A 21,528-nucleotide genomic window follows, 5' to 3' on the forward strand; every position below is an offset into this window, starting at 1 on the left:
TAAGATGGTTGGTTATATTTACTTCCGATTATTAATATGCATAAAATATTTCATTTCAGTTTCAAAGAAATTAAGATGATCAGAATGGAACAAAAGAAACTCTCAATATGTATGTTCGTGTGCATAATGACACATCAAGGTATGTTTTGAATTTTGAAAACATGACCCAAAACTTGTTTCCAGGTAAGAAGGCCATATTTGAACTCATGAAATTTTGATACATGTAAAAGCGACTTAAATATTGTCGAGGGTCTTTTTGCAATAGTCTCCGGTTATTTTTGTCTGACTTATCTTAATGTAATGTAATATAGGATGGGGAGATAATTATTTGTTTAGAGACATTATCAATCTTATTAGAGAGTAAAATTATATAACAATGAGCGTTTTCCACAAAGTGAATTATCGAATGATCACATTAAGAGAACCATAAGAGATACATGAGTAAGAAACATGTTCATATGATTGCTTACAATTAAAGCAAAACTGTTATTAAGCTTTTAAGATGAAGTGATATTTATTATATCTTACTACGAAACAATTCCAATTGACACTAATTTTAGATTATATTTTACAGCATGTTCAAGTATTTCATGAAGGGTGCCATCGATAATAAAATTTAGATTATATTTTATAGCATGTTCCAGTATTTCATGTAGAGTACAATCGACAATGATTTAAGATTATATTTTTACAGCGTATGCCGTATGTGACTTCCAGTCGCCATTTACTATCTCGGAAACAGCACCAAATGGTACATAAATTTTAGTTCTCGTATACGTGCATTTGTATGGTCTAAAATAAACAGTTCAAAATAAGTATATTTGTAAACAGTTATTATACTGACTCAATAAAAAATCAAAAGGTGTGGCAGATAGAATAATAGATTTATAAGCATGTACATGTTTTCATGATTTTCGATAATGTATTGAAATATTACAATCCACTGTTTGGATGTAACTGAGTTTCCAAGCATTGCTCCGATAAAATTGTTTTTAGTCTTTTTTGAATTCATTTCATACCGAAGATGCATTCACTTGACATTTGACCACCTTTTCTTGTTCCGATACAATCTTCCACAAATCCGAGCTCTAAATATGATAGTATTATTGATTTTCTTCGCATTCACAGAAACAGAATAAGAAACTAAAAAAACATGTCATTGAAAGGAAAAATGCACGTGAGTAATAACCACTTAAGCATAGAAGCATTGATTTCTTAATCATTCTTGTGTAAAACATGATTTCACAATAACTAGATCATTAAATTCATAGTCACTGTCATATTTAATACCACTAAACCTCCGGGAACAACTCCGTCGTTTACCATTAAAAGTCCAACACAAGGAGGTGCCGGCGCCGCATTGATGGACCACTTTTCGTTAATTAATAGTTACACAACCTTTAAGCTGATAAATTCAAAAGTCCTAGATCTGGAAGAATTCATGATCACGGTAAGATATTTCATACTTTACCTTTACTTAGCCGTCTTTTCCTTCGATATTTTAAACAAACCCCCCATATCTGTATAAGTCAATAAAACCTGGTACACTATTTAAATTTTTCCCCGTCCGGGCGATTGCGTTTTAAAAAGCAAACTTTAAAATGAGAAAAGTTTTTTTTACATTATTCCACTGGTCGATGCATCTAATAGGAAATGATTGTTTCTTTATACTTAAAAAAACATTACTTCGATTATAGCAATTAATGGACCGTTAAGGCTGATACTTTCAACATTCAAACAGTGACTATTCTATAAAGAAAAATTTGAAGTGTTGGATTTTTTAGGAGACTACCTTTCTTTGTTTATGTTTACTTATTTTTAAAGTGCACACTTTAAAAAAAATTTTTTAAAAAAATAAATTTAACGAGTTAAAAATCAACTTTTTTTGGGAAAATATGATACCAAATTAGTTAATTTTTCATTGCCAGACACTTGACTTTATGTTTTAGTATAATCGGATATTTTTAAATATTGGGCTTAATGGTCATTTTTGGAGGGGCACTGAAAATTTTATTAAAATCAACTTCCCGGGCCAAAACAAAGTAAGTCAAAAATGACTGTTAATTTTTTTTTTTAGGGAGTATTTTAATTTTAAAAAGAAAAAATAAAGGGGATGGAGATCCGGTGGCAAATCAAGTCTTAAAAATGTTTCGAATGTTTTTTTTAGTTACTTTTTCTAAGGTTTACAGTTATACTTTAACATAGTTTAATGAAAACCTTTAAATCACTGGGTTTTATTTTCCCCAACTTATCATATAACTAAACAAGATTTTAAGATTTTAAGATATATAAAACGGTTTATTTACAATATGATAAAAGCTACAAAAAAAAACTGTTCGCATGTTTCGCTTATTCAAAAGACTCTGATAGGTGGCAGTTGATTAAAAGGCTTATTAAAACATTGAACTCACTTATTAAGTACAAAATGGTTTGTCAAGTTTTGTCCAAAGGTTTCTTGTCTGAAATCTTGCGTTATTTTAATCTTGAACATACGATAATATTGTAACGGGTAGAATATTAACGATTAAAATTATTCTGTGTTTTAAAATATAAATGATATATTTATCATAAATGCGACCATGGCTTATAAATCATATTAAAGGAGCTCCACTGAGGTTTTTTGACATGATGGGACTGAAATCATTTTTTTCCAGATAAATGTACCATATGATGTAGGTTTAGACCACTAATTTTTGTGCAAAATTTCAGATAATTCGTATACTTAGTTTTTCCTTTTCATTATTCAAATTATAAAAAATTACCCAAAATGAAAAGTGTTTAAACGTTTTCATTCAAATCGGGCTAAGAAAAGAATAAAAATACGATTTTCAATTTATTTCAAAGTATATTTCTTAAATTTCTTTGCATATATTCTGTTTAAAGTGACCCGGCTCATTTACGTAATAAATTAAAATGTTATGTTTTTGGCTTTTAAACCTCAGTGGAGTCCCTTTAAAACTGTTTGTCAATTTGAATAACATATTGTCATAATTAATTTTATTTTAATCTATAAATAAATAGAACATAATTTGATTTTAAAAGATTTGTGAGAATCAAAAAGAAATTAACCATAGATTTTGTTTCTAATACCAGCAAAGATAACTTTTAGTAAGATAAATCTTGTTGGCAAACTGGGTTATCTCCCGTTGATAAAGGATTACGGAATGTAAATGCATTTAAAAAAAAGATCTGCATGTATTATATTTGTTAACTTTGGTGTATTTGTAGACGCACTGATCAGTCTTAGTCAAATAAGCTTAATGGTATGCAAAATGATAGAAATGGTCAATTCAATACCTTTTTACCCACATGTTTTACATAGAAAAAATAATACTTGATTTACAATGTACATGTATATGAAAATGTATATGTTTTAAGACTTACAAAATGGAAAAGGAAGAAAAACCGAGATAACGTTGTACATAAATTTATTTTTTATATATCGACATGTCAATATTTGAGGTATTGACAAGGATTATAAATAAAGCTTATCTGAAGATATGTACGTATCGACATGAATTGTAATACGCAAAAGGCACACATTTGTTAGGAACAGTGTTGGTTTGATTGAAATTTAAACGCATTGTAGACAAATTATCACATATTGGTAAGTTTCATTTATATATATATATATCTTTATGATTACCTTCCTGCATCTTTTAATTTACGTAATCAATATTCACTTTCCCGACAATATAACAATTTAAACAAGTTCATTGCTAAACTGCATAGTTGTAGATATTTGACACATTTTTGTATATTTTTGTATTGACCATGTACCTGTTATTCATACGATAAATTGTTCATATATAACATTTAAGTTTTTTATCAACAAAAGAAAGACTGGATTGCAAATCAAGAATAATTCATCTCCAGTTACAATATTGAGCGGTGATTTATCAGCAAGTTCTATATCTACTTCATTATTCACAAACGTAAAGAAATAGTACTTTGTTTTCGATATTGGGAACTAAAGAAAAGAAAAGAAAACATTCATTTCAACAAGTGAACACTTTTCTCTACATCCTGGTAAGTACATCAACAAGTATCTTTAAGGTAATTACATGATACCTCCTGCTCGTTCGTGTTTCATTCTTTGACATTCTTTTTAAATCAAATGCTTACCAACCCGAGTACTTATTGAATCTACTGTAATTATTAATAGATGCACGATCACTGATAATATACTGATTATTGTTTTAAAATGATAACAAAATATAACACGTCATACAAGTTGATAGGATGGTGGGTTATTTTTTATTCCGGATAATCCGGATAATTAATCAATTCATTTAAATTCAACGTTTATTTGGCTTTAACATATATATACAATGTTAATCGCCAGTACATTTAATATTATGGCGGCACAAGACAAACAATACTTATTTTGAACATCATAAACCGGTGATAATAACAATTATGGATACAATTACTGTCTGTGGTGTACATATGGAAAGACATAGAAAAAAAAACAGATACATGAATACGTAATGTCTTTGGTGTGCAAATGAAAAGACGAGGAAAAATATTTTGCATTAAATATTTCACTTCAGTTTCAGGTGAGTAAGATGGCATTATGCTTTATCAGAATGGAACAAAAGAAACTATCAATATGCATTTTCCTTTGCATGATGACACATCAAGGTATGTTTTGATTAAGGAAAACATGACCAAAAGCTTGTTTTCATGTACGAAGGTTATATCTAAACTAATGAATTTTGATACATGTAAAAGCGACTTAGATTGTAATCAAGGGTCTTTTTGGCAATATTCTCCAATTGATTTTTTGTCTGACTTAACGTATGTAATATAGGATTGGGAGATATTCATGTGTTGAGGCATTATCAATCTAATTTGAGAGTAGAATTAAATTAAAATGGGCCTATTCCACAATCAAATGATCACATTAAGAGAATAAGAGATACATGAGTAAGAAACATGTCCATATGACTGCTTACAATTAAAGCAATATAGTAAATAAGCTTTTATGAGGAAGTGATATCTATTATATAGTACTGCGTACAATTCCAATTGACACTAATTTTAGATTATATTTTACAGCATGTTCCAGTATTTCATGTAGAGCGCCGCCAATAATATTTTTTAGATTATATTTTACAGCTTATGCCATATGTGACTTACAGTCGCCATTTACTATGATCTTAGAAACAGCACCAAATGGTATATAAATTTTAAGTTCTCATATACGTGCATTTATATGGTCTAAAATAAACAGTTCAAAATAAGTATATTGGTATACAGTTATTATACTTACTCAATACAAGATCAAACGGTGTGGTAGTTAAGATAACAGATTTGCAGGCATGTATTCATGAATTTTCAATAATTTATTGACATATTACAGTATTCACTGTTTGGTTGTAACTGAGTTTCTTTCCAAGCATTGCTCAGATAAAAATTATTTTGGTCGATTGTGAATTCATTTTATACCGAAGATGCATACACATGGCATTTGACCACCTTTTATTCTTCCAAAACAATCGTAAACAAACCCGAGCACTAAATAAGACAGTAATATTGATTTTTTCGCATTCACAGAAACAGAATAAGAAACTAAAAAAACATGTCATTGAAAGGAAAAATGCATGTGTGTAATAACCACTTAAGCATAGAAGCATTCTTAATCATTCTTGTGTAAAACATGATTTCACAATAACTAGATCATTAAATTTATAGGCACTGTCATATTTAATATCACCAAACCTCCGGGAACAACTCCGTCGTTTACCATTAAAAGTCCAACACAAGGAGGTGTCGACGCCGCATTGATGGACAGACTTTTGTTAATTAATGGTAACACAACTTTTCAGCTGATAAATTCAAAAGTCCTAGATCTGGAAGAATTCATGATCTCGGTAAGATAGTTTCCCACTTTACCTTTACTTGACCTTCTTCTTCTTCTTCTGACAATTTAAGCTAAGATGGCTTCAATAAATGTTACTGGTATCAACTATTTTACTTTTCCAGCTCCGGTTGAGTTGAGTTTTAAATGCCAATATGCTTTCACTGATAACAATGTTTTCATTTATTAATAAATTATTCAACTGGTCGGTGCATCTAATAGAAAATGAATTGTTCCTTTATACTTAGAAAAAAATACTCGATTATAACAATAGATCTTCATGGCTGATATATTCGACAATCCTATTAAGAATTATTTGAAATATTGGAATTTTTTAAGAGACTACTTTTCTTTCTTCCTGTTTACTTATGTTTTAAGTGCACACTTTTAGTAAAGAATTTTAAAGTAAATTGAGTTAAAAAATCACAGCATTACATTTAAAGTTTTATTGGAAGAGATGATACGCATATTATGTATATATGTAATGCATTGCTAAGACACTGTGGCTTTATATTTTAGTATGGAGCGGATATTAGAACTATAGACTTAATGGTCACATGTGGAGGGACTACTGTAAGTATTCTATTAATATCACTACCTTCATGCATAAAATTCATAAATAAGTCAAAGGATGATTCTTAAATTGTTCTTTTTATGAGGAGTATCATTTAATTTTAAAATGATAAAAATAAAGGTGATGGAGATCCGATTGGCAAGTGTCAGTTCTTAAAAGTGTTTCGTAATGTTTTCATTAGTTCACCAATTTCTAAAGGTTTACAGTTTCATACTTTAACCATAGTTTAATGATGCTCTTTAAACTCATTGGTTTGATTTACTCCAAACTTATCATATAACTAAACGAGATTTGAAGATTTGAAGATACATAAAACGGTTTATTTACAATATGATTAAATCTACAAAAAAACTGTTCGCATGTTTCGCCGTTTCAAAATACTCTGATAAGCGACAGTTGATTAAAGGGCTTATTAAAACATTGAACTCACTTATAAAGTACAAAATGGTTTGTGAAATCTTGCGTTATTTTAATCTAGTACATACGATAATATTGTTACTGGTAGAATATTAACGATTAAAATATTCAGTGGCATGATTTTTGTAACGTTGTTTTCTTATGGTGTCTCGTTGGGTCCATCGCGACCCAAACTTAAATCGAAACAACGAAAACAAGATTGTGAAAAGTCGAAAAAAATAAACCACAATGGTGGTGAAAAATCGACGGTACGATGGTGAAAAGTTGTAATAACGAAACCTAGACTGTGAAGGGTCGAAAGCACGATGGTGCCATTGTACTTTCGACCTTTCACCATCGCGGTTTCGTTACTTCGTCTTTCACCACCGTATTTTTGACCTTTCATAATCGTTTTGTCGGCTTTTCACAACCGTAGCTCGTAATTTCGACTTTTCACTATTGTATTTCCGAATGTTCACCTTCGTGGTCTCGTTATTTCGACTTTTCACCTGCGTATTTTGCACTTTTCACTATCGTAGTATCTCTTTCATGTCTGGCATGTGCACAAAGATCATAACAATTGATAACGGGTAAGAAAATGTTTTTTTCATAGATACAATTACAAACAAATAATAATGTTAATGGTTTTGGATCATGATGTAAGCATGGGGCAAACTTATTGTGCGTTTTGCATTATTTTACACGTCAACTATTTCGGACTACCGATGACATCTTTATATAAAGTAACATGCAGTGCGTATGATTGACAGGAAGGCGAAAATTCGGTGGTGAAAACTAGACAGTAGATAATGAAAAGTTGAAAGCACGATGATGAAAAATCGAAAGTACGATGATGAAAAGTTGAAACCACGGTGATGAAAAGCCGAAAGTACGATGGTGTTAAGTCGAAACCACGATGATAAAAAGTCGAAACTATATCGAGTTGTCACCATCGCGGTTTCGTTTTTTCGACTTTTCACTTTCATACTTTATATTTAGACTTTTATTTTCACCACCGTGGTTTCGTTATTTCAACTTTTAACCATCATATTTTCGTGTTTCCGTTTTTTCGACGTACATGTATGTGAGTGTCGCAATGGCCCTAACGGGACACCGCAGTTTCTGGAATAGTTTATATGACGACTAAACAATGAAAGGTTCCAAAATAAAAAACATAACCGCTTCGGAGTTGAATGTTGTTTTGTCACACTCTGACTACGACAATAATTATTGTGCTTTTTAATAATGACACTGGTATAAATTTATACAATCAAAGATTCACATTGAACAATTTTATTGACATTATGGTAAAATACTTTCGATTTTTTTAGGGAAATAAAATGTTGTGCAAGAATCAGTACACATTTATCTTTATTGCTCAAAAGAAAAAGAAATATTAAGCGAACTGCTCCTCGTTCCAACTAGTCTGTTTAAATTCTTGATGGGTGATCGATATATAGAAAAGTAAGATAGTTAAATGAAATCTACAACTATGGTTTTAACCTGCAACTTTATGAATTCATACCCGCTGTACTGTCCACTGACTATTCGCAATATGAAGTGTTTTAAACCAGTTTTGGGTCAATGTTGTAAAACATCTACTTCTAGCCTACTTGTAGCGAATCTGAAATATTTCTTGTGGATGTACTCGTATAAACCATTATATGCATGAAGATAAAAATTAATGCTTTAAATCTGCTTGTACCATTATGCCTGTCTTTATTGATAGTATTTATTATTTCTAATTGTTTTTTAAAATAAATATTAAACATAGTTATGACTGCAAAGAATGATACTTTAAAGACAATCAGTGACAAAATACTTTTTATTCTAGAATAACTGTAAACAATATGAATATTTAATTTTTGCTTCAGGTTGATGTGTTTGTAAACGTTGCCGCAGTAAATGAATTTCCTCCCGTTTTTAATAACGCCCCATACAACGTGACACTGAATGAGGTATGATTTTAATCAGCTGTCGAGTGTTTTATTACCCTTTTTGAAACATTATGTTACTTATTTCATTAATATATTGAAAAACTCTTTTCCATTGATGAGAGCCACTTTACCCAAATAACACAGTGCCTTATGAATTCAAATGCGGGACCTTAATATACGTATGACAGTTTTAGATGAGTGGATAAATTTCCTTGATAATTCTTTCGTTTCTTAATTTTACCAAATCGTGTTGTCCAAGTTATATTTCACTCGTCTTAAATTACAATATCATTGATACTCAGTGTCTATCTTTATTTTTTATGAGATAAATGTTTCTATTTAACAATATTATTATTTTTTCATGTTTAGTCTCTGGCTGTGGGTTCACTTGTATTTATCCTGAGGTCAAGGGTTACTGATGCTGACGTCGTTGGTGCTGAAAATTACTTTTTTGCCATTGAGAAGTATGAGTTTATTGACGTAAGTAACCTAAAGTTTTATGTAATAATTGCTAAGACATGGAAAACGTTACAAAATTGCAATCTTTTCTATCCTATATTTACACAAGTCACTGTTTAGATAATAAGCATTGTATAATAAAATACGCATGAATCAATGGGCAGGACGTGAAGTCGTTGCACACTTGGTTCAAGCGAGCGAATTGGTTGCAAACTTGACAACATGGCGAACACGGTGTGATTTTTTGAAACGGGTGAACGAATTTTTGCCAGGCAAGTGGGTTTCTTATCTGCAGACATGCACAATTTGTATATATATTTCTTATTAGATGAATGGGTAAAATTGCCGTAATATTGTTAATTATTTTTTAAAAAAAGATTAGTTATTCCTCGCTAAAAATATACATGCCACATTATTGACACAAAAGTTTGCAACCAAAAATGCTTGAAGTATAAGTCTGCAACCAAAATGTGCTTGAACAAGATATTTTTGTGTATTGAACGTTATCTTCTGACTTGCGAACTAAACCATTTGTACAGCATTGACAGAAACATATTTTGTTATTGTTAAATGCAGTTCAAAACTTACAAATTCGAATGAATTAGGAGAAAAAGCGACCAGAACAGTCACATGTCAAATTTCAAAATATCTACATGATCAGTTTATATCTTCAATAACTTCATCAAAACATTATCTAGGATGCTGAAACCTTTAACCGAGTGTGGCATATATATTGCATTATGGAATAGACACACTAATGAAAATTCTGGAAACAAAGTGATCCCTCGGAAGCATTAATCACAACAAAATAACATAAGAATTGCAGACTCGGTTTGATTGAGTCTGTACATGAGGGATAATGAATAAGTGCAAAAACTTCAAAATAACAAAGAAATCCACTTGCCTGGCAAAAATTCGTTCACCCGTTTCAAAAAATCACGCCGTGTTCGCCATTTTGTCAAGTTTGCAACCAATTCGCTCGCTTGAACCAAGTGTGCAACCACTTCACGTCCTGCCCCTTATGAATGTGTAATATATTAAATTGACAGTTTAAAACATAATTTATGCGAATACAGACGTTAATAAACTTTTTTTACAGTTTGACGGTGCAGCCTATTTCAATATCCAATCATCATCGAATGGGGACATTACTCTGTTCAAGATGCTTGATTTTGATACAATGGAGAGAAAAAAACTTTTTCTCAACCTTAGTGTATTTGTAAGTTGCATATTTATGCGTCTCGAAAATCTACGATATATATAATTTCCACGTGTGTCAGTATAACTTTTTATAAAGAGGTTGTGTGTATTTAAGTGTTGTGGTAGTTTTTATGAAAGTTAGAAAACAAACGTTTTACGGTTTCGTATGTCAGTTGAAATACATGTATACTATTGACAATCTTACTTTTATAAGTCATTATGATTTAAACATAAGATATTGACCTACATGTATTCAGAACATGTGGCCGCAAAAAGTCGCCCCGCCCCGTACATTCAATCAGAGATGATATATTTCCGATCCTTGAAGATCATTCAGAACGACATTATTGTTCTGTTTGTGATATTGTCTTTTGACGTTTCATCTGTGGTGTGCAGGCTTCATGACCTCTGATCCCCTTTCAAAATTCCATTTTGTTTAGTTCCGCCCATTGTTTTCTCGTTTAGGGCACATGCTTTCTTGAAGTTGGGGGCCATACGCTGCTTTTCATGGAACGACACGAAAGTGTTATATGAGAGATACCATTATAACATCTGCGAATTTGTTTCTATATTCAAAAATTCACCATTTTCATGTTTAAATGTTGAATTCTGCTTAAGCCGGTGCTAGGGGGCGTGGACGGTAGTTTGCACTTGACAGTACCGTCCATGAACAAACTTAATCAAACCGAGCCTGCAACATTTTTAATTTTGTCGTGTTGGACTTTCTTTAGGGATTCATATGTTCTCTATTTTTTAATTGTATTCCTTGCAAAGTACCAAATATTTTTGCAAACTTTAACTTCTCCCAGTCAAATCTATCAAAGAGAAAAAAGTTTTTGAATTTAAGAATACTTGCCAAAAAGCATGTCATTTACACCTTCAGTACATCGAGGTTGAATTACTTTATAAACTTTCAACGATAATGTTCTAGCTAAAAAATATATAACGACGATTCTATGATTTATAAAAACATTTTAACAAACGAACCAGTGATTCCACATTATACATAATATAATGTATATATTTTATCTTAGTTCTGTAGAAAAATGTAATGAAAATTGTACATTACGAGGTAAAATATATAGTATAGTATCTTACATAACTACAAAAATATTCTAGAATTTTTATGTCATATAATAGCAGTGCCATTTCCTCATATTTCACAAAGTTTAAATGTATCAAGTAGCCTCTCCAGCAATGAATATCTCCTACATATAATGACATCGAGGCAACGTTCACAGGACGCATATAGTCAATTCTTTTGATTTGTCATACCATGTCATGCACTCTCCATGATAAATATGCTCATCTACATGTCCTGTTTATTATACGTATTATGAATTACTCAGTTCCGTGTCCACTCTGTATGTTTTGAACCAATAGAAGTAAATCAGAAATGTTACTTAAAAAGACATTGTAAACAATCATATTACTAATATTTCCAATCTTAAAGTCCAAATTAATGAAAAAGAACTCAAACTTCCTATTATGTATTGGATTCCTAAATTACATAAAAAACCTTACAAAGCCAGATTCATTGCTAATTCTACATCTTGCACTACAAGTAAACTTTCTATTTTATTGACGTCTTGTTTGACTGCCATTAAAACACATGTATAGTCTGATTTTATTGACCTGTCAATAATGAATACATCATAGGACTCATTTAAATATTCGATCCCACTTCGATTTTGTCCGTGTAGTTTACGAGAATTAATGTGGAGTATATTAGTCATGAATTGAAAGTCAAGCCAGCTTAATGTGAAGGTTTTCGTTAATCCACAATAGGACAGTCGGTAAAGAGAATGCCTGATAATTGAGAGGTCTGTGGTTCGATCCTTACTGATGCCTTTGTTTTAGTACTCTTTCTTTATTGTTGCAGTATATTTTAATGGAACAGATTTGTAGTGTTTTACGGCATTGACAAGACATTTAATAATTTTAATCCGTTTTAATTTTAAACATGAATTCTTAAAAAACATGTTATTTAAAAAGAGAATATACATAACAAAATTAAGTAAAACATAATAAAAAAAATGAACAACATAAAATATTCATATATAGATTCAATAATGTTAAAAGTATTAATAAGAAAAAAACATGAACTTAAAACACGTGAGGCACTTGGATTATAAACTCGTGATTTACACTATTGCGTTATAACGCTGTGTACACTTAGTTTAGAGATACAAATTAAATTAAATTCCATCGTACAGCGTACATCTCACGGAACTTACCGAACATCTACCGAAGATTAATATACTGTGTGCATCGACCGTGTAATCAGTATGTAATTGACAGGTTAATAAAACCAAACAATAATTACATATTGTGATAAAGTCTATGAAAACACAGGCAAACATCTCTTTTGGTCAATTAAAAATTCTGGTGAAATCTTTGATAAATTCAAAATTAAGAACTTTCAAGCTTCAACTGTCAATACATACGATTTTTCAACACTTTATACAACTTTGCCACATAAATTAATCAATGATAAACTAATTTCCCTAATTCAGAAAACTTTTGCACGGGAAAAAGTTACATTTCTAGCATGTAATTCTAACAAAGCTTTTTTTACTAAGTATTGTTAAACATTATACTATGTGGACCTGTGACGAAGTTTGTAGAGCACTCTCTTTTCTTTTAGACAGCATTTATGTCAGGTTTGGTAATACCCTATTTAAACAGATCATAGGAATTCCTATGGGTACTAATTGTGCACCCCTGGTCGCCGATTTGTTTTTGTACTGCTATGAAAGGGACTTTATGTTGAGTCTCTCTGAAGATAAACAACAAGATGGTATAGTCGCATTTAATTATACTTCAAGATACCTTGATGGTATTTTTAATTTAGATAATCCTTATTTTGATCAAATGGTGTCTGACATTTATCCGCATGAACTACAACTTAATAAAACGAACTCTTGAAATTTTAGTACATCATTTTTGGATCTTCATATTACTATCAACAACAATTCTATTCACACGAAAATCTATGATATAAGAGATGACTTTGACTTTTGTATAGTTAATTATATACATTTAGATGGAGACGTTCCCCGTGCAACATCTTACGGGGTTTATGTTTCTCAGTTAATTAGATTCGCTAGAGCTTGTAGCAACGTAAAGGATTTCAACGAGCGGAATATTTTTATTACCAGCAAACTTCTAAAACAGGGCTACCGCTATCATAAATTACGGAAATATTTTACTAAATTTTACAATCGTAACTTTGATTTAATTTCTAAATTCAATAGTGATTTAAAAACTCTTCTGCGACAAGTGATTAGCCAGCCTGGTTTTATGGCGATGTGGTTAACAAACTTCGTAAGATTTTGGGTCATGGTAATTTTTCTGCTGTTTTTACTAAAATCATTAAACGTTTTATTAAAAGAGGTTATGACCATACTATTTTAAGACATACTGCATGTTTAGTGTTCAACCCTTTTACAGTTGGACACTACGCTTTCTTCCTTTGATTGCATCTGACGGACCAAGTGGGAAACTCTATGATGGATAGTTCGTAAAGCCCTTTGAGACTGAATTGTCTTAATGTTAGTCTTCTGCCTTGCTTCGTCGGGCCCTTGTATGTGATTTTCTTGTTGCTCTGTCTTCCTTTAGGACATTGAGTACTTTTGTTATGGTCATTGGGTTTCTTTTATATGTTTCTACATGATCATTTTAGTGTTTTACTTATTTAACCTTTTGTAACTATGACAACTGTTAGAATTTCACTTGGCGGGGATTCATTTTATTTCCACTGTCTCGTTTATAGGAACATGGTGGGGCTAAGAGCGAGGTTTGGTGCACCATTAACCGGTTTAAACTCCCCAGCAGTCATTATTATGCTGTTGACCGTTCCAAGGCGGCGCCCCACTGTGTACCTCACATGTATGTCTATGTTGTTTCATACTGTTTTGGTGACACTTTTGCTTGTGTCCCTTGTTGTTTTCTCGTCTACGGTAAGTATCTTCCCCATTGCCTCTAGTTTTTATTTCTTTGATTTCACCCTTCCCCCGGTCTTTTCTTTGAATTCCTAATCAGTTACAAATTATTTATCATTTAATGATTAACCTGTCCGTGCTCTGTCTTTGCCCTGTCCTGTTTTTGTTTGGAGTCCGCCTTGGCTCCTTGTCATTGGTTCTAGTTGCTGGGTCATATGGGGGTTGCGTTCATTGAACGCCGCCTTTCCTTGTTGATCTTGTTTATCATATTTTGTACATATTGAAGGTTTTTTTCTTCCTCAGATCAAAGTTCGCCCACCCAAGGGGTCATTTGAATTATATAGACTAAGATAGGAACTTTACTTGAAGAACATTAGCCGCTTCTAATGTGTCACATGGAAGGTTCAATGATCACCGCCATATGAACTAATTGGCGAATGCTTCTAAATTAAAAATTTTACCATTACATGTTTAAGTGTTGAATACTGCTGAACCAGTGCTACAGGGCGTGGACAGTAGCTTGCACTTTAGCGATTCTATTTCTGCCTGTTTACTGTGTGAAACTACAATGGCCTGAGCTTAGATGTTTGGCATGTAGCATTTTCCTTGTAGAACTCTACAATATTGATTTTAATCTTTCACTTTGGGCGAGAATGCCACAAACCCAAGGATAACTAGATTTAAGGAAAATTTATATAAGGCTATTGTATTGTGTGAAACTACAAGGTCCAGAGGAGCTTAGATATTTGGTATGTTGCATTGCTCAGTTGAGCCCTACACATGTGATATAAATTGTTTACCTGGGGTAAAAATTACCCTGACCTGGGGAGACTAATATAATAAATATCCGATATATACAAAAAATAATGACAAAATGAACTCTTAAACTTAAAAGCACAGACCTTAAATATGAACTCGAGTCCTGTACACAAATAATACTAATCGTGTGCCTGAGGTCAAATTGGTTTACACAGTCTCTATTTAAGTCACATACTCAATCAAACCGAGTCTGCAATTCTTACGTAATTTTGTTGTGATAAATCCTTCCGAAGTTCCGAGGGATCACTTTGTTTCCAGATTTTTGTACTTCTGTTATATTTTTCTGGTCCTTCGGGGTTATTGATGCCAGCAATATTAAGTGTTGAGAATCGAGTACCGCTTAAGCCGGTGCTAAGAGGCGTGAGGGATGTTGCACTTATTCATTATCTCTCATGTACAGACTCAATCAAACCGAGTCTGCAATTCTTACGTAATTTTGTTGTGATTAATGCTTCCGAGGGATCACTTTGTTTCCAGATTTTTATTATCTTAATAAAATTGTAGCATTTGCTTTATGTAGACTAATAGTTAGGAAAACACATGTAATCTCTTTTGTCGGAAGCTAAAAAATATAACAAAATAAATTTAAGGACCATTGTTGCCACCTCACACATGGTATCAAAACATAATAAATAAAACAATAGATAAATCATGCCACGTAAACAACAATAATTAGGAATAATACCTCATAGCTGATATTAGATGACATATTTCAACAGGATGATGCTCCATCAAGTCCTACCGCTAAGACAACTTATACCACCTTGGAAATACACGTAGCAGATGTTGATGATCAGCCTCCATACTTTGAATACCCTGATTGTCCTCCGCCTTGTCCAGCTCCGCAATTTTTGTCTATTATACGACTGGCCCACAAAGTAAGTATTAAATATAAGTAAAACATAAATGAAAGACCGTTTAAGAACGGGCAACACTATAAGCATGTATGCTGTTTATGCTATTACAGTAAATGATACATATTGTTTGCTGTTGTACAATTAAAGCGTGCTTTGTTATTGTCTTTGTTTTGAAATATATAGAAATAAAATTGATTTCCTCGTCAGAGCATATTTTCAGCGATTCTGTTTTCTTGTGTATTTCAATTCATGTTTGATTTATTTTGTTTATTAGAATCAGTTTTCCTGAGAAGTTAAGTAGTTTATGATTGTTCTAATCTAACTTTTTAAAACATTGTTAACAATCCAATCCAAAACAGGGATGCTGCAAATATAAAAAATGAAACCAATTGCAATGTATCGTAAAGCTTTACTGAAATATATGACTGATATTGATTAAACGCTATTCTATGAAAAACTGCAGCCATGTGATGTCGATTGAAAAGAAGCTTGTTTTTGAACTTATATCATGCATTGTGTTCTTCCTAACACATCCATGTTTAATTAATCGAAATGATTCGTCTTAGTACCAGTGTAAATTGGTAATAGCTAATTCAAACTTGCACACTTAAATATATCAAAATAAAAATCCCGTTTCATCAATTTTGTACCGATTTTATTTCTTCTTTCCACTGTTTGGCCTCTAATAACGCTGAACTTTCAATGTGACATAACTCCTTGTCTAATTAATAAGATTAATAGAAATGTACATTTTAAACATGATAGCGTCTGATAATAGAACATTCAGTGATAATGTTGTTTTTCATATTCATATAGGGTCCTCTGCCAATAATACCAGTCATACGAGGGAATGACCTTGACAGTCTTGGGACTCCTCTAGTGTATTCAATTTTAGCTGGTGAGTTAGCAGTAACATTATCACATTAATAAGTAATACTTATTAGATTTACGATTTAAAAATGAGAAACCTTGAACTGGGGCAAAGTAAAAATCAGAACGCTTTATGGCTTGACATCATATATTTAAGTAAATTGTTACTATATTATTTCACATAGCCAACATAAATAAATACCTCTCCATGTCTGGTCTTTCTGGAAATTAGTGAGAGTCACACCCAGGCGTCCATCGATGACACTACGAAACTCCAAGTATGAATTTCGTAGTTCATCGACTTCAGCCTGGGACCAATTCAACTTTCTCGAGCGTTTGACGTTGACGGTTTCCATTTTGACAGACGACAGTGTATTTTGACATTGATTCCCGCAACGACTCCTCATAGTGAAGAGTTCTCAAACCTCCATTTGAAGAGTTACGAAATATTTTAACGTAAGTCTACGGAAAAACTTACGGAAGTTTTGTGAAACGCACTTACAATTTACGTAAGTCTAAACGTAAGCGTAAAGTTACGATAATTATTACGGAAAAACATACGCAATGTTAGTAAAACGCTGCCCTGATGAATTTATTTCCATGCATTGTTCACTTTTCAACAACAAGAAATGTTTCCAGTTACACTGTATCACATTTTATAAATAACAAATTTATTTACACAACAAACTTTTTTATTTCAAACACTTTCGATATTGTCAAATAAAGTGATTTAACTTTTCAAAATTTATTTCACTTTATCAAAGGGACACTAAATTTCATTATATTATTCAATTAATTAGCTTTATCTATTTATTTATGTATTTATTTATTTATTTATTCATATGTAAGGTAACCAGCATAATTTATTCATAATGAATCCATTGACTGGCGCTGTGAATCAAAATGTATCTTTGAACGAAGCAGGTGTCCCCGTTATAGAATTTCGACTTATCATTAAGGTAATGTGAACTGAAATAACATGTAATTGCGTATATGTTTACGAAGGTTTACGCTCACAGTCAAATCACAACAATAGTTTTCACAAATTACGTTTTTAGCTCGACTTTTTTTTTTGAAAAAAAAAGAAAAGTAGAGGTATTGTTATAGTCAGGTCCGCGTTGCCGTTGCTGTTGCCGTTGCCATTGCCGTTGCCGTTCCCGTCCGCAAACTTGTACCTGGATCATAACTTTTTTATTTCTTGGTGTATTGCCTTCATACTTGGCCACAACAACCCTTGGGACAAGACCTTTCAGTAGACCACACTAACCTTGACCTTCATCCATAAATGACCTTGACCTTCAAGGTTAAAAGTCCAATTTTTGCTTGTTCATGCTGTTATTGGCTGTAACTTTGTTATTTTTGAATGGATTGTCTTCAAACTTGAACATAATAATCTTCAAGGATATCCCTTAAAAATAACCCGCCATACCTTGACCTTCAATCACAAATGACCTTGACTTTGATGGTCAAATTATTGAAATTTTTATTGAACATAATTATCTTCAGGGATATCCCTTAAAAATAACTAGACAGACCTTGACCTTCACACATAAATAACCTTGACTTTGAAGGTCATTTTTTGAAATTTTCATTTTTTTGGCTATTATTGGCTGTCACTTTGTTATTTTTGAATGGATTGTCTTGAAACTTGAACATAATAATCTTCAAAGATAACTGTTAAAAATATACCGGAAGACCTTGACATTCATTCATTAATGACATTGTCTTTGAAGGTCAAATTATTGAAATTTTCATTGTTTTGGTGCGAACTGACTGTAACTTTGCTATTATTGAAGGGATCAACTTCATGTTATAAGAGAACATTCTTAAGGACCAGACCTCGTTGTTTATCAAACCCAAATTTGCTTGGGCTCTTTAATGACCTTGACCTTGAAGGTTAAATTACTGAATTTTCTCAGATTTGTGCATTAAATGACCATAATTATATATTTATTGGTGTTAATGTGTGTTTGTGTGTATATATATATATATTTACAACAACAAGAATTGATTCATTGTTTCTATTTATAGAATTGTGTCATTGTTGCTATTTTTAGAAATTGCATCATTGTTTCTATTTTTAGAAATTGCGTCATTGTTGCTATTTTTAGAAATTGCGTCATTGTTGCTATTTTTAGAAATTGCGTCATTGTTGCTATTTATAGAAATTGCGTCATTGTTGCTATTTATAGAATTTGCGTCATTGGTGCTATTTTTAGAACTTGCGTCATTGTCTCTATTTTAGGAATTGCGTCATTGTTGCTATTTTTAGAAATTGCGTCATTGTTGCTATTTTTAGAAATTGCGTCATTGATTTTATTTTTAGAAATTGCGTCATTGTTTCTATTTTTAGAAATTGCGTCATAGTTTCTATTTTTAGAAATTGCGTCATTGTTTCTATTTTTAGAAATTGCGTCATTGTTTCTATTTTTAGAAATTGTGTCATTGTTGCTATTTTTAGAAATTGCATCATTGTTGCTATTTTTAGAAATTGCGTCATTGTTGCTTTTTTTTAGAAATTGCGTCATTGTTGCTTTTTATAGAAATTGCGTCATTGTTGCTATTTTTAGAAATTGCGTCATTGTTGCTATTTTTAGAAATTGCGTCATTGTTGCTATTTTTAGAAATTGCGTCATGTTGCTATTTTTAGAAATTGCGTAATGTTGCTATTTTTAGAAATTGCGTAATGTTTCTATTCATATTTATATACAAAATATATAAACAAAACTAATGTGACAAGACAGACCAACTAAATTTATTAAAAGGAAACGTTAAGATATGTTCAAACCTTTCTATGTTTGCGTTTAGAAAAAGTAAAAAGTCGAGCGTTGCCCACGCCCGGCGGTGGCTCTTGTTTTCTTTGCTTTGTTTGGTTTTTGTTTTGCTGTTGTTTTTTTGTTTTGCCTTATGACTGTTCCACAATTGATATGTTTCAAGACACTTTAAATCTGTAAATTATGTATTTAAAAATCATTTACTGAGAATGTTTTTTTTAATCGGGAATTTAATTTTTGAAGTGTTTTTCCTTCAACTTTTAACTTTTTGAACGTATTTCTGCAGGTAAGAAAGGACTTGCCAAGCATAGATCTTTTTTCGATCGGCATCTTGAGAATCAAGGTATCGGAACGGATAACTAACACATCCGAAGTTTCTCCACCGTCTACTAGAAACACAACAACAGATAAAGGCTTTGACCTAACGATACCTTTTATTGTTGTTTGCATTCTTTTTGTCATTGTCTTTGTCCTTTTAATCGTTCTGTTTATCAAATATCGACGTCAGCAACCTGACAAGAATACAAAACCTGCAGACGTCAAAACAGAAACACAATCACAAGAGGGCGGGGATTGTGCCGGAAACGTATATGAAGGATTAAATTTCAGTAACTATGCTGTACTTGGGAACGTGACAGGCAAGATTCAGGATACCCCAGTTAGTAATGGCGATTTGTAAATGCCGTTGTCCTATCGGGATACAGTAAAAGAAACGAGTACAAATGATTCTCAAACATCTTTGAATATTATGTAAAGCTGTTGTCTGGACTCTTTAAAAACAGTTAGCAATGTAATATATAGATAACATAGGTTTGTAGACTCATTTTCCTGAAACAGGAAAAGATTAGACTTACACATGTGTAGATCCAGGCCAACCTTCAAATCCACATAGGCCCTATATTGATGATGAAAATGTCCACGTAAGAAATTCATCAGGAAAGAGCTTAAAGTATTTTAGCAGTACTTAAATGAATTGGTCTTTAATGGAAGGTGTGGGATGACTTAAATAATTATATCAATTGTATTTCAAACAAGCCGCGAAAGAGTTATAAAGGGATAGGGATGAAGTTGGCAAGTGTATGTTACATAAACATTAAAAACTGTAAAAAAGGTATTTTTGTAATCATTTTCATTCAAATGAACATGCAGTTCTATAAGAAAGCCACAATGTCCCTTGAATACAAGCATTTAATCGTCTAAGTAGTGGTGCGCATTCAGATACATGCCTTATACGTCATGCAACTTTATTTCTAAAAAAATATATTGATACATGTATGACTATTAAAATAAAGTGTATTCAGACTCTCGTAAAAAAGTGAGTGTTCCAGTGCCGAGAATCAAAACCGGGCCGCCTGGGTGAACACCAGGAATCCTAACCACAAGACCACCATGAAGGTGTCTTGAAAAATATCTTAGAATTGCAGGAAAAAATGTTCGTGTGTTAAATGGATCGAGGAAGTTATCATTGTAAGACATGCTCCTTTTTGTGACAGAATAAGAAAACCTCTTGATGCCACACCTAAATAAACTATAAAAAAGACAGAACTCCATCAAAAATGTTTAATATTATTAAAAAAAAAATTTGTATTCATGAGAAGATATACGCACAATTTGTGTTATCATCTTATAATTTAAACAGTTTCCGTTAACATTTTTTTATTTGTTTTGGTCGTCAGACTCTAATGCTGTTAATTGCAATTGCCGAAAGTAGTCCACATTTTTGAAGCGGTTACTTACCTTTATATGTACACTAATGCCGAAAAATTCAGGGGAGATCACTGCGTATAGATGGTCAAATGACAGGCGCATTAATTTTCAAGCAAAATAAGTCCCGA

The 21,528-nt window shown here is 32.0% G+C and overlaps 1 protein-coding gene across 3 annotated transcripts; it reads left to right on the forward strand.

Annotated features, from left to right (window-relative positions):
- Nucleotides 1-20: 20 nt before the first annotated feature.
- On the forward strand, nucleotides 21-21,008 carry LOC132725130 (cadherin-99C-like). 3 transcript variants are annotated; one of them, XM_060710211.1, is made up of 13 exons: nucleotides 2,293-3,607; nucleotides 3,822-4,029; nucleotides 4,554-4,644; nucleotides 5,122-5,181; nucleotides 5,698-5,876; nucleotides 6,383-6,436; nucleotides 8,708-8,791; nucleotides 9,140-9,250; nucleotides 10,329-10,448; nucleotides 15,912-16,070; nucleotides 16,866-16,947; nucleotides 17,769-17,878; nucleotides 19,980-21,008. In XM_060710211.1, exons 3-13 carry the CDS (start codon nucleotides 4,569-4,571, stop codon nucleotides 20,370-20,372), a joined length of 1,428 nt encoding a protein of 475 aa, XP_060566194.1. In that variant the 5' UTR covers nucleotides 2,293-3,607; nucleotides 3,822-4,029; nucleotides 4,554-4,568; the 3' UTR covers nucleotides 20,373-21,008. The 3 variants fall into 3 exon arrangements, with proteins under 3 accessions (XP_060566192.1, XP_060566194.1, XP_060566195.1); XM_060710212.1 differs by having other exon boundaries at nucleotides 3,839-4,029; XM_060710209.1 differs by lacking the exons at nucleotides 2,293-3,607; nucleotides 3,822-4,029; nucleotides 4,554-4,644; nucleotides 5,122-5,181 and adding exons at nucleotides 21-139; nucleotides 695-751.
- The last annotated feature ends 520 nt before the right edge of the window (nucleotides 21,009-21,528 follow it).

This window comes from Ruditapes philippinarum, unplaced genomic scaffold (assembly GCF_026571515.1).
Source record: "Ruditapes philippinarum isolate M1 unplaced genomic scaffold, ASM2657151v2 ctg5695_1_1_1_1, whole genome shotgun sequence".
NCBI lineage: Eukaryota > Metazoa > Mollusca > Bivalvia > Venerida > Veneridae > Ruditapes > Ruditapes philippinarum.